Raw genomic sequence first — 13,016 nt, 5'->3', positions numbered from 1 at the left:
CACATGGATAAAGTGTGTTAATGAAACCCCGACGACCTTCCTGGATATTTGCTTCACGATGGGTTAGTATTTTTCCAAAACAAACTATTTATGCCAGACTTACCTTCCCTTCGACATTAACTGCTACAAGAGTTCCACGTCACCACAATCGGTGGGCACTCGGGAATCACAACCACGATCCGACGAAGCAATGGGGTATTTGTATGGCCACACTTAAAACAGGACGACACCTATTTTATCACCAAATGTGTCATTTGCCAACAAACGAAAACCACAACACATAAACCAGACGGACTACTTCAACCCCTTCCCACTCTAAATCTTGTATGGGGTGAAATCTCAATGGATTTTATTTCAAATCTACTCCCATCAAATGGCAAAACCGCTATCTGGGTGATTGTCGATCGCCTCACCAAATTCGCTCACTTCCTCCCATTATCACCTAACACGACATTAGCATCCTTGGCTACACTGCTCTTACATCACATCTATCACCTGCATGGAATACCTAAATCCATCTTATCCGACCGAGACCCCGTCTTCCTTAACTGCTTTTGGAAATAGTTATTTGTTAAACTAGGCACACGTTTTTTACATTCAAGCACATGCCACCCCGAAATTGACAGGTAAACTGAAGTAGTCGATTGATGCCTTGAATCATACTTGCGGTTTTTTGCGTGTGATGAACCCCGAACTTGGAGCAAGTTCCTATACTTGGCAGAACTCTGGTATAATACTAGTTATCACGGTGCCATCAAAATGACACCTTTACAATCTCTGTATAAACGCCCGAATCCTTCTCTACCTCATTAAACTACAGGTACAACCATTGTAGCATCAATAGAAAACACACTCCAGGAACATCAACGCCTTATCTCGTTACTAAAAGAAACATTACACAAAACACGCCAACGAATATCTGACCAAGCTAATAAACATTGACTGGAGAAGGAATTCAAAGTGCGCGACTTGGTCTACTTGCATCTAAAAACCTATCGCCAACATTCTGTTCACAAAAGAGAGTCACAAAAGTTAAGTCGCAGGTTTTTCAGTCCTTTCACCATATAGGAACGAATTGGTAAATTTGCATATCACTTGGCACTCCCACCAAAATCAAAGATTCACCTTGTTTTTCATGTATCACTCCTACGACCATGCATAGGACCAACCACATCTCCATCTCTACCGCTTCCAGGCTATTACATTGATGACCATCCAGTTGAGTTGAAGAACCAGAGAGAGCTCTAGACACACTAACGATAATCGAGCAGGACAAAAAGGTTCAACAAATTTTACTCAAGTGGAAAGGCAAAGATGAGAATGAAGCTACCTGAGAAAATAAGGAAAACTACCCCAATGTGCACCTCAATTCGGATCTTGAGGACAAGCTCCATCTCGAAGGGGAGAGTACTGACACAATCCGGATACCAACTCAAGATACCGCTCCCACGACGCGACCCATAACGTCCATCACGTTATGAAGATTGACTCAACAAACAGTCATACAGACCAAGTCAGATCACGTTCCAGGAGCTACCTGACTGGAAGAAGTGGATGCAAGAAACTCTCCTTAATTTTAGTTCATATTCTCATGTTTTTACTTGTTCCCTAAGGTTGATAACAACCAAGTTAGCTTTCTATAAATTGTAAGTTGTTTTGATTATGGAATTAAGTAGAAAATTGTCTCAAGTGTCTTCTATTTCTCTCTCTAAATTTCTGGAGATTACCCATCTCATATCAGGTCGTATCGTAGCAACAGGGTCAGCTTAGAGGTGCACATAAAGAAAATGAGGTGCGTTTAAAATCCCTACATATATTCACTTGATGCTTTTGAAAATAAAACGACAGGTTTACCTCGACAGTACCTTAACCTACAATTATGAAAATAAATAAAATTAAAATATGCATGAATCTAACATATGAATCCATATGTAAAATATATATGACGGATGCAAACATATAATCCTCAATCATGAGGTTCTCCGTAATGGAGCAGTGGACCTCCAATCATAACTCCCACCATCATACATGCCGATATGACATGGTATGATACCGAAAATAAAAATGTCATACATAAAGTCTAGCAAGACATCATGGTAAATCCATAAATACACATATCAAAATCGATACAATGAACCCATGCATGCACGATTGGAAATATGGTTATAAATATGATAATATACAAAAAATAACCATGATCAACCCAAGTTTGAGCTCCAAACCTTGCATCGATAACCACATTAAATCAGAAATCCAAAAGTCTATAAAGAATCATAAAATTACAACAAAGCAAAATTAAAATACAAACTTACGTAACAAATTAAAGTAGTAAGTAGATGAATCAAGAAATGTGGGGACAACACAAAATCCCAAGTATTAAAGGGAAATTTCTTTGGCGAGAAAACTGAAGAAATGTGGGGATTTTGGATGTAATATATGTACTCCATTGGTGATGGATCATGGATCAAAGGAATCACACTAAATCAATCGACGAAAGATCTACATGTGGTTGTTGCTGGAATTTAAATTGCACATGGTGACATGGGTTGTTTGATTTGCTGAGAAGACTCATATATATAATGGTGGTCTTATTGGAGTAGACAAGGCGTGAAATTTGTTTTTGACCATGAACCCTTTGTTTCCCGCTATAACCCTCACCCTCCTTTTTTTGGCAATCCTTCAAAAACAGCTTCATGTGCATTCTTTTCTTTAAGTTGTCTGCCTTTGTAACCTATATAGTACCTGACCATTCCTTACATCTTTGCATCTTTCTAGCTATATATCACCATTAAAAAAAAATCGATATTTCGAATCCATGCATGTAATAGGGTTTATGAAAGATACCCCTTGTAAGCGATACTAGCAACATAAGATTGGCTACATTATGTTGGCATTCACCTCTTATGATCCCAACCCGATGTGGCGATATAGTTATGATATTATCATCAGTTTTGATTTTAGGGTTATTGATGAATAATAATAGTAATTTTTTGAATTGTTTTTTTGTAGAGTTCGTATTTTGGTTTGGTTAACTGTAAGATTACTTATTTACTTTGTGGTTTTATTAGTTGAACTTATTGCTGATTTAATTATGGATTCTGGAGGATAATGAAGACCACAATGTAGAAAAAATGTCATTTGAATGAATTTAACTCCTAAATCATTAAGTGAAATGATGTAGAGACTCAAAGTATGATAACAACGCTTCTTCGAGATGGCTAATGCTTAAAAAATATAAGTAAATAAATAAACAAATAAATAAAAAGATAAATAAAAAATTGACTCAACGCTTACATACATAAAAAACCAAATCACATTAACGAAATTTGTATTAAGATAATTAAGAAGAAATATAGTATGACACAATTTGAACGGTCCATATTAATTTGTTTCAATGCTCATATAGAAGGTAAATGGTGAAACATTTTTAGATTCTTCTCATGAGGCCATAAATCACTTATGAATGGGTGTATAATGATCATCCATCTAAGATTCGCCTCGAGTGGGAATAAAGTGCGAATAGATACTCCCATAGTCATGCAGTCCACTATTGACTAATTTTTTCCGTATCAAATATAATTATATAAATAACTAATATCAAGTTCATACTTCATACAGCTTCTGTCTAATAAATTTTCAAATCATGTTTCTAATTAAATATTTAAATATCGTTTAGATTTCATCACATATTATATAAAAGAATCTTTCAGGTGACCTATAAATTATCTTATCAAATTAAAATACTAATATACTAAAAAAAATATGAATTAACATGATTACAACGACTCACTTTTTTGAAGCAAAAGTGCCATCTGTTTAGAAGAACATCGTAGTAAGACATTTTCTTCACGTTTCAAAAACTAATCCAACTTAATGTTTTTTATTTAATATCATCCAATCATATTCTTCTTCTTCCTCACGACTTCGAATTCAAGCAAATTACTCTTAAAAAAACGAACTTATATTGAAACACATAAACCACTTCGATCCGAGAATAATCATAAGGGATTCATATATAACAACATAAGATCAGCAAATGTTATATCTTAATAAACTTTTTCTTTTATAATTACTAAAATCTGACAAAAAAAAAAGACGGATTTTCTTTTGTCAAATCTTAATTATAAAGATCTTTAAGAAGTTTACTGAGATATAGAATTATTATTCCGTACCATTAAACATAAACTTGATCACTTCAATTATTAGTAGCAGCTTGCAGCGCCTTTTCCATTCTCTCCGCTATGCCTTTCAGAGACGACTGTAAATAACCACAGAAACCCTCGAAAGTCCGGTCTTCCACCGGATCAGCCGTGAACCGCCACTCAATCCGGCAGCCACCAGCACCATCACCATCTTTGTTTTCAAGAACTGTCCACTCAGCCACATAAAACCCCACCCCAAGGTTGTTCTCTGTGATCTGATAGCTCAGACGCCGTTGAACAGGATCGATAGACAGTAGTTTCTCGTAACACCACTTGACGACAGTCGCCGGAGTCTGATCGGCGGCGTCAGGTGGTGGTGGTGCTGGCACGGTGGTTGTGATGTACCTGATGAGACCTGGTTCCCCGTAGACTCCTTTAACTTGTTGGCATGCGTCGACGCCTGGATACCATTTTTCAAGAGAGCAGAAGTCTTCAATCAGAGGCCATACTTGGTCTGCTGTTGCGCTTCTTACTTCTGCAATGGCTTTGCCTTCCCATTTCGATTCTCTGCTTTCTTGAGCCATTTTGAGTTTGTGCTTTTCTTCAAAGTCACTATATAATATAATCTTTATCAGCTTATATTTTAATTTATTACAAATATTTTTGTGCACTTTTAGGCAATTATCATAAATATAGCAACGTGGGGTTTTCCGGGGTTGAAGAAAAAATAAGAGGTAAATTACACTAATGGTACCTATGATTTGGGTAATTCTTGCGTTTTATCCCTAACTTTTGTTTACTCTTTACTCGGCGGTCCATGTGCTATTTGTTTTTTTTTTTTTTTTTTTTTTTTTTTTTTTTTTTTTTTTTTTTTTTTTGTTTTTTTTTTTTTGTTAATGCATTTCATATTTAATGTTTTAAATATAAAAGAATATTATAAAAAGTCAAAAGAAAAGCGGAAAGGATAAAAAAATCATTTCAAATAGAAATGATTTGAAATGAAATCGGAACAAACAAATACTTCTCCGTCTCAAATTGATGGTCCACTTTTGATTTTTTAAGTTTTTTCTTCTTTAACTTTGACCTTAAATATTTTTATTTATGTTATATTACTTGATAAAGCTTATAACAATGAAAAAACATTTAAAATACAATCCATTCATGTATTTTGCATCAAATATTATCTATCAAAAACAAAAATATTTAAGATCAAAGTTGAAGAAAAAAGACTTCAAAACTCAAAAGTAAACTATCAATTTGGGACGGAGGTAGTACTTATTAGAACTGTTCGAGTAAATAAAAAGAGTTAAGATTGCCCCAATCACATGGATCATTAGTGTTTAGTCAAAAATAAGTAATAAAAACAATAAACAGAAAAAGTAACTTGTATGCGTATTTTCAATTTGAAAAGAACGAAAAATGTGGAAAGAATGAAAAAGGAAATATCATATTTTAGTTTGTGGTTTGTATTGATTTGAGAAAAGAAAAAAGTAACTTGTATGCGTATTTTCAATTTGAAAAGAACGAAAAATGTGGAAAGAATGAAAAAGGAAATATCATATTTTAGTTTGTGGTTTGTATTGATTTGAGAAAAGAAAATAGATAACTATTTACGTTATTTACAACATGATTAGTTTGGTAAAAATTATGAAATTTCTGTTTTTGCTCTCCAAATTTCTTCATATTTGGTAAGAAAGCTTTCAAGGAAATATTGTTTGATGATAATGCAAATTTGGGGGGATTGGCAAAATAGATTGTTATTTCCAGGTTTTTATTTTTATTTTTTAATTTTTTTTATTTTATAAAACAATTACCTGATTAGGTTATTTGTGTTACCTGATTAGGAAAATTGATCTCATTCATATGGTATGTGAGTCATCATTAGGTAATGCATAATAACCAAGTTATGACGGTTGATAAAAAAGTAAGAATAAAACTGATAAAAAAATAAAAATAAAACTGTAAAGAAACTTACGAAAAAATGTATCATTGTGACCTAATGAAGGAGTTTGTAAATGGTATATATGACCACTGAAAAACTTGTATGCATGTACAAATACCGCTAAACAATGGATCAAGTGTTGACTAGCGAATTTAAAAGAGAAACGAAGTCATTTTGATCAGACTATATCAGTTATAGAGTTACTTAATGTGTGCTCCATGTATGAACTTGGGGTGCTTTGGGGTGTCTATTGTCTAGAGGATCAAAAGGAGATGATTAAACACATACTTGTAGAATCATCATCATCAAAGTAAGATCCTCTTATCATCTTTTTGATTATATCTTTTCTATGATTTTTGACTTAATTGCAGATTTTGCGAAATGAGTCAAATTTTGTGACTTAAATAATCACAAATAGTGAAGATAATATGATTAGAATCATCCTTAAAAAATCCAGAGTCATGGATAACCTCAAGCATAGTTTTTATTTTGCTACATTAGTTTCTCACTAATATTATCAAACAAAAACATATTAATTTATACCATCTTAAATTATTGACCATTTTATAACCGGTCTAAAAGTTATCTTTTTAGAATCGGAGGTTGAATATTTAGAATCGACCTTAAAATTGTTTTTTTTACCATAGGAGACAATGAACTTTTTGGTTGAATAATTCAACAACTCGATACAAATTAATGTTTTTTCTTTTCTATTTTTGAGTTTTTCTGTAATAAAACTAACACCACTTTAAACAATGATATTTCATTTTACTTCCTAATGATAGTTAAACTTTAAGTAAGGGTGCAAACGAGGCAAGCTACTCGCGAGCTACTCAGGATCAGATCATTAAAAGCTCGACTCGAAACCGATTTTAAACGAACCCAAGCCAAGCTCGAGCATAATATTAAGCTCGTTTATTAAATGAGCTCAAGCCTATGTCATTAAGCTCGATTAGGCTCGCGAGCCTAAACGAGTCTTTCTATATTATTACTATTATTATTATTATTATTATTATTATTATTATTATTATATATATATATATATATATATATATATATATATATATATATATATATATATATATATTATAGTTTATTATTATTATTATTATTTAGGGTATTGGTAAACGAGCTTCTTAACATGCTCGAGTCGAGCTTAAGTTTATTTAAGCATGTTAGATAAAAAAACGAGTTGAGCCCGAGCCGAGCTTGTATAACTCTTTATGAGCTCGAGCCGAGCTCGAACTCGAGCTTCATATAAATTAAATGAGTCTGAGCCGAGTCTGGTCAGGCTCGGGCTCAGCTCGGCTCGTTTGCATAAGTCTTTCTTATTTATTGACTAAAAAATTCTTTTAATAAATACTAAATGATATTTCATTTTAATTTTTGTTATTTATATTAAACTCTTAATTATAATATAGTATTTTCGGTATTTTTGATAAATATATACATAAGAATTTATCATATTTCGTATATTCGAAAAAAAAAACCAAAAGAATTTAATTTAGTTTTCAAAATTTTCATATAGTAATATATTATTTTCATTAAATGTTTTTGCCGTGTAATATCTTATTTTTAACAATGACATTTTAGTAAAAAAGAATTACATGTTTAGATATTTGGGGGGGGGGGGGGGGGGGGTGTTCTATAATACATATCATAAAGATGAGGATAAGTTATGCCCTGTTTGATTTCTTGTTGAGTGGGTCCGATCATATTTTTTGGATGACTCCGTCCAGCCAGGGTGTTTGATAACAACACTTAAGTCTCTTACCTGGTCCATATCTTTGATTCAATCATTGGAAAACCTCTGATTTGTGCCTTAAAGAAAATATACCAGATCGGGAAAAGTATCATCAATTTCCCTTTCTCTCCTCACGTTAACAACCCCTTTCTCCATTTCTTAGCTCTGTACATCAACAACTTCTCCCATCCCCGACATTTCTCTTGGTGCCAGCTCCTCCCACATATGACCTCCAGCCCCGCCTTTTCGTCTAACATTGTCCAACGATACCCAACTTCGGTGGAGCTCATCCTCTCTGATAGAGAGTGACACCTCTGATAAATCTCTTAGCAATTCCTATATCAATTTGTTTTTTTTATTGTTTAGAATCTCCATCATCGACGCCACTGCATTTTTTCCATTAGGGTTTATCCATTTTTTCTAGTCTATAATCTCTGGTTCTTACTAAATTCTTAGAAGATATCAAGTCAAGAAAAGTGAAATCAAATGGTACTTGACAAGGAAACATGATTTGGTGTGTTCTTGTTATCTATATGTGCTTGCACAAAATTTCATTGAAATGAATTTATTGTGATTTGAAGACATGTCAGGTTATAATTGCAACCCTTACTTATTATGCATATTAAGCCATGAAGTTTGTGTTTATATGTAGAACTTTTATACAACTATTACATTTCAAATACAAAATGGATATGGTTATTTATAGTATTATATATGGAATACGTTAGGATTCAAATGTATTTTTTTTAGCAGAATATGGTTTTGGAAGCATTAAAGGTTTCAAGATTTGTTATAAATAGGTATGAGAACGAAGGAAACAAGGAACCAGCAGCCAAATTAAAGATGGAACGTGTTCAAATGTTGTAGATGTTCACATATTTTTGTTCCACTTTAGTGAATCATTTCATCTTATATGATGTATTTGTTAGATATGGGGACTTATCATCATATCTGAATTTAAAGACTGAAATTTTTGGGTCTCGGTGGGCTGATTCCTTTTCCTTTTGACGTTTTTTTTTTTCAGTCGGGCTTGGCCTTTTTGGTTTAGATCAAATTTTTTCCGTATATATACTTATGAACAACGGTATTTGTAAAATTGTAGCAGAAAAAACATGTATAAAATAAAATCTCTATCTCTGGCTCGATAGTAGACGTAGCTTATCACAAGATAGTGTGAACCACTTAAATCCCTATGTTCAATGTCCTTTGATTTCGTTTCTGATTTCTCGTATTTCTCAGATATGTTTTATTTATCGTTTCTTCAAACCTAACAACTGGTATCACAAGTTTAGCTAAAGATGGGAAGGTGAAGATCGATAAATTTGAAGGCCATGATTTTGGATTCTGGAAGATACAGATTGAGGATTACTTATATCATAAGAAATTACACTTGCCACAACATATATGAAAAGCCATTTGCAGCAAACAAGGTTTTCTTGATCAGGCCACGTCAACGAGTTCAACTGGATAATATCTAGGTTAGGATCTGTTGAAATTAAATTTGACGAAGTCCAGGCTTAATTATGATTATCTTTGTTGCCCGAAAGATGGGCTGGAATGGTTACTGGAGTCATTAGTTCTTCAGGAACTATGAAACTCACATTCGAAAGCATCAGAGATTTGATTCTTGGCGAAGATGTTCAGAGAAGGAATGCAGGAGAAGGTTCCACCAGTTTACTCAATACGAAAGAAAGGGGCGGAAAACAAAATAGATGTGGATACGGAAGAAAAATATCAAAGTCAAGGAAGAGAGGATAGTCAAGAAGCAGAAAAGAAATCGTATGCTGACACTGTAATGAAATAGGACATTTCAGAAATAAATTTCCTAAACCTCTTGTATATAATCACTACTAGAAAAACAGCCTTTTACGACGCTCATTGCGCGTCGTAAAAGGCTCAGACGACGCGCAAATGCGCGTCAAGGAAGGCCCTGTCATAAAGAGAGACGACACGCTTTTGCGCGTCGTTTATAGACGACGCGCATTTACGACGCTCATTTACGACGCGCAATTACGACGTGCGTTTACGACACGCAATGCGTATCAAGGAAGACCCTGTCATAAAGGAAGATGACACGCATTCGCGTGTCGTAACCTTACGCCGCGCGTGTTAATGACACGTAATGCGTATTAAGAAAGCCCCTGTCAAGAAAGGCCATGTCATAAATGAAGATGACACACATTTTTGCGTATCATAATTTTAAATGTTTAAAAAAATAATCCTTATAGGTTTACTTATTTTCTAATTAAATTTGTATTTAATGTTTCATAATAGAAAATAAAATATCATATACAAAAAATAGAATCCATTGCTTAAATTTAATGTCATACAATTCTATTTCTTACAATATATAAATTTGCATCTAATCTAATATGTACATCAAATTCCAACTAAGTAACTTCACTTGCAGGAGGAATCAACTCCATGCTTCAAATCACCAATAGAATAATAACAAACTGCACCTAGAGTAGACTACCTTCTTTTGGCTCCATTACTTCCCTAAGAGATTGTCTCCTTCCATAACACCAGATTGTAATTCCTCCTTATCATTGGTATTGGAAATATCACAGAACTTGGTGTATTCCAAGATAATCTGATATCCTTAGTGCTAGGAGATGTTGGTGGGCATTAACCAATCGACCAATGAGAACTGATGGTGTAAGCAACTAAAGAACATATTAAAAGCATTAATGTAATAAATAATAATTATGAAATTTAATATATTAATGACATAATCAGTTTTAGCTAACTGATAGAGTTGTTATATAAATATGTTATTAACTAATATTATCATATCAACATTACAAACAGCAGATAAAAGATATAGCACCTTGAGTTATAGTTATGATTTAACATAAAAAAATGATATTTTTAAATATTAATTTGGTGCTAAAATTAAAAATAATCACCTTTGCATTCCATTCCATGTTCTTTAACTTCCCATTTAGCAATAGCAATTCGATCAGCATACCTGCCAAGGGGCAGTTTAGACCTTTACCAATTCATATTTTCAGACTTTGCACTTTTCTTCATAATCCACTTGGACACAGTTTCACAGTCCACAAGGCGATGAGTTTCTTTTGTACACTACAACAATAGCAACAAAAATATTTTATCTTTTATATAGAAAAAACATAAACTAATATTTTAAACTTTTATAAAAATGCATGAATTATGATACTCACATTCCAACAAAAGTTGTATGAGCAATAGCAAGTTACATTATAGCTTCCACTTCCAAGATCAAACTCAATAGCACAATCACGTCCTGGAGCAAGTTAGAAAAATCTTTTTTTAAAGTAGCCAACAAGATTCAGACTACAATTACAGAAAATAAAAAAAGTACCATGTATGGTCAAAACAAGATTCAGACTACAATTATAAAAATCTTTTTTTTTAAAGTAGCCAACAAGAGTTGTCAAGAAAATAAACTTACAGTGACAGATCGCAAATATCTTCTCTGAAACAAATCGAATATTTTGGCCTTCGGGAGCATTTGTAGTGTTTCTATATAATCCTATCAACATATTCAAGACCCCATTGATAACACATAAAAAGAATTCTATAATTTTTATTCGTTAACAAAAATAAGAAAAAAAGTTAAGAGCTTTGAAATGAACACCTGGATTTCATCCACCTCCTCAGATATATCAGCATCCTTCCCTCTAAGTTTTCTTAGGGCTGCATCAAACTCTTTCTTTCTTCCAATCTTTGCCTGCATGCATGATGTCAAACATAATTTCTTGAAGATAAATTAAACAGCTTCATGAATCATGATACTTCACATACCAGCCATCTAGGAGATTCTGGTACAAAGAAAAGTCCCACTAATAGAACAGCACAAGGGATTAATCCTGCAAACAAAACACTAGAATTCATCACCTTTTATTTTCTTTATCCATAAGAATGCCACTAGTAGTAAATAATATAATTTAGACTAATTTAAAACTTGTCAATGCCAAGGTCCTCCATGTTAGCACTCTACCAATTATAAAGGCAACAGACACTCCTGTACATATCTTGAATTCCACTAATAGTAAATAAATTTAATTTTGGTGCACATCCCTATAGTGTAGTGTACCAATCAATTATCAAATCATTTTTTTATTTTTTTATTACTAATATATGGTGAAAATATGTATCTCATAGTCAAGAGGCTTGCAGACATGTCTCGCGTGCAACAAGTAGGAAAAGCAGAGATTTTTCATTTTTATTTTTTGTTGTAGGAAGGGTATATCAGGCAACATTTAAACTTTAAATGCTCCCCTCTTTTACTTCCAATTTTCAATTTCCTATTTCCTAATAATAATTAGTTATACCTGAAAAGGGTGTGAATATCAGCTGTTGTAAAGAAGCCTCTTCCATTAAGATCTAAACATCATTAAAGATATGTAATTCCCTCTGGAGTGTCTTTGTTTTCCAGGGCTAGAACAAAGTCAAGGAAACTCTCAAAGCCCATCTCCTGAGCATTTCCTCTTCCCGTTTTACCCCTATGCACATGCTCATCAAAAGTTATTGGACAAATTAATATCACAAGTCATTTTAAATATATATAAATTATCAGATTGAAAAAATAACAGAAAAAGATAAAATAAGAAAGTAATTCTTAGTTCTTACCCCTCTTGATAAAAAGCAATAGAAAAATGTTCGGGTGATGCCTGATATAAAAAGCAACCATGTAAGTAAAGTCTGAAAGCATGAAATTCTTATGCATCAAGAAAAGATTTCATGCAGCAAATAAGTTATATAAAGAACATTAAGATAGAAGGGATTTGCTAGTTGCTATTCAAAAAGTGCAAAGAAGACTCTGTAGCTTTTGATTCTTGAAAACTTTCTGAATTCTTGGAAAGACTCCCGACTGATTCTAAAAACTATTAAGTAATCAAATGCCCTTTATTATCTATAACATAAATCAAAACTCATAGTTTTTTGTTTAGTTTCTTTTCATTTTGTTTTTTGGGTGATGTGTAACATGGTTTTCTACAAATATATATAAAAAAGCCACCATATGAAGCAAAAAGAGGAAGTTTATGCCCAAGAACTCTAAAGAACATAGGGGGGTTGCTATAGAAGCAGTACGATACTACCTGGATGGATGCTCGATCATCCTCATGAGGAATGGCATTGTCTACATCCATGGTATCGATACCTGTAGAAGCAGCCAAATCTCTATTAACTGTAGTTGATG

General features: G+C 33.1%; 1 protein-coding gene and 1 non-coding gene across 2 annotated transcripts; both read right to left on the bottom strand.

The window, feature by feature from the left end:
• Positions 1-3,861: 3,861 nt before the first annotated feature.
• On the bottom strand, positions 3,862-4,786 carry LOC111891272 (lachrymatory-factor synthase). Its single transcript, XM_023887334.3, has one exon. The coding sequence runs from the start codon at positions 4,724-4,726 to the stop codon at positions 4,196-4,198; it is 531 nt and encodes a 176-aa protein (XP_023743102.1). The 5' UTR covers positions 4,727-4,786; the 3' UTR covers positions 3,862-4,195.
• Positions 4,787-11,963: 7,177 nt separating this feature from the next.
• On the bottom strand, positions 11,964-12,095 carry LOC111891331 (small nucleolar RNA snoR104). The gene has a single exon (XR_002850153.1). It is a non-coding gene; the product is annotated as a small nucleolar RNA snoR104 (small nucleolar RNA).
• Between the last annotated feature and the right edge of the window lie 921 nt (positions 12,096-13,016).

This window comes from Lactuca sativa, chromosome 1 (assembly GCF_002870075.4).
Source record: "Lactuca sativa cultivar Salinas chromosome 1, Lsat_Salinas_v11, whole genome shotgun sequence".
In the NCBI taxonomy this organism is placed as follows: Eukaryota; Viridiplantae; Streptophyta; class Magnoliopsida; order Asterales; family Asteraceae; genus Lactuca; species Lactuca sativa.
This window is presented reverse-complemented; position numbering and strand designations above follow the sequence as displayed.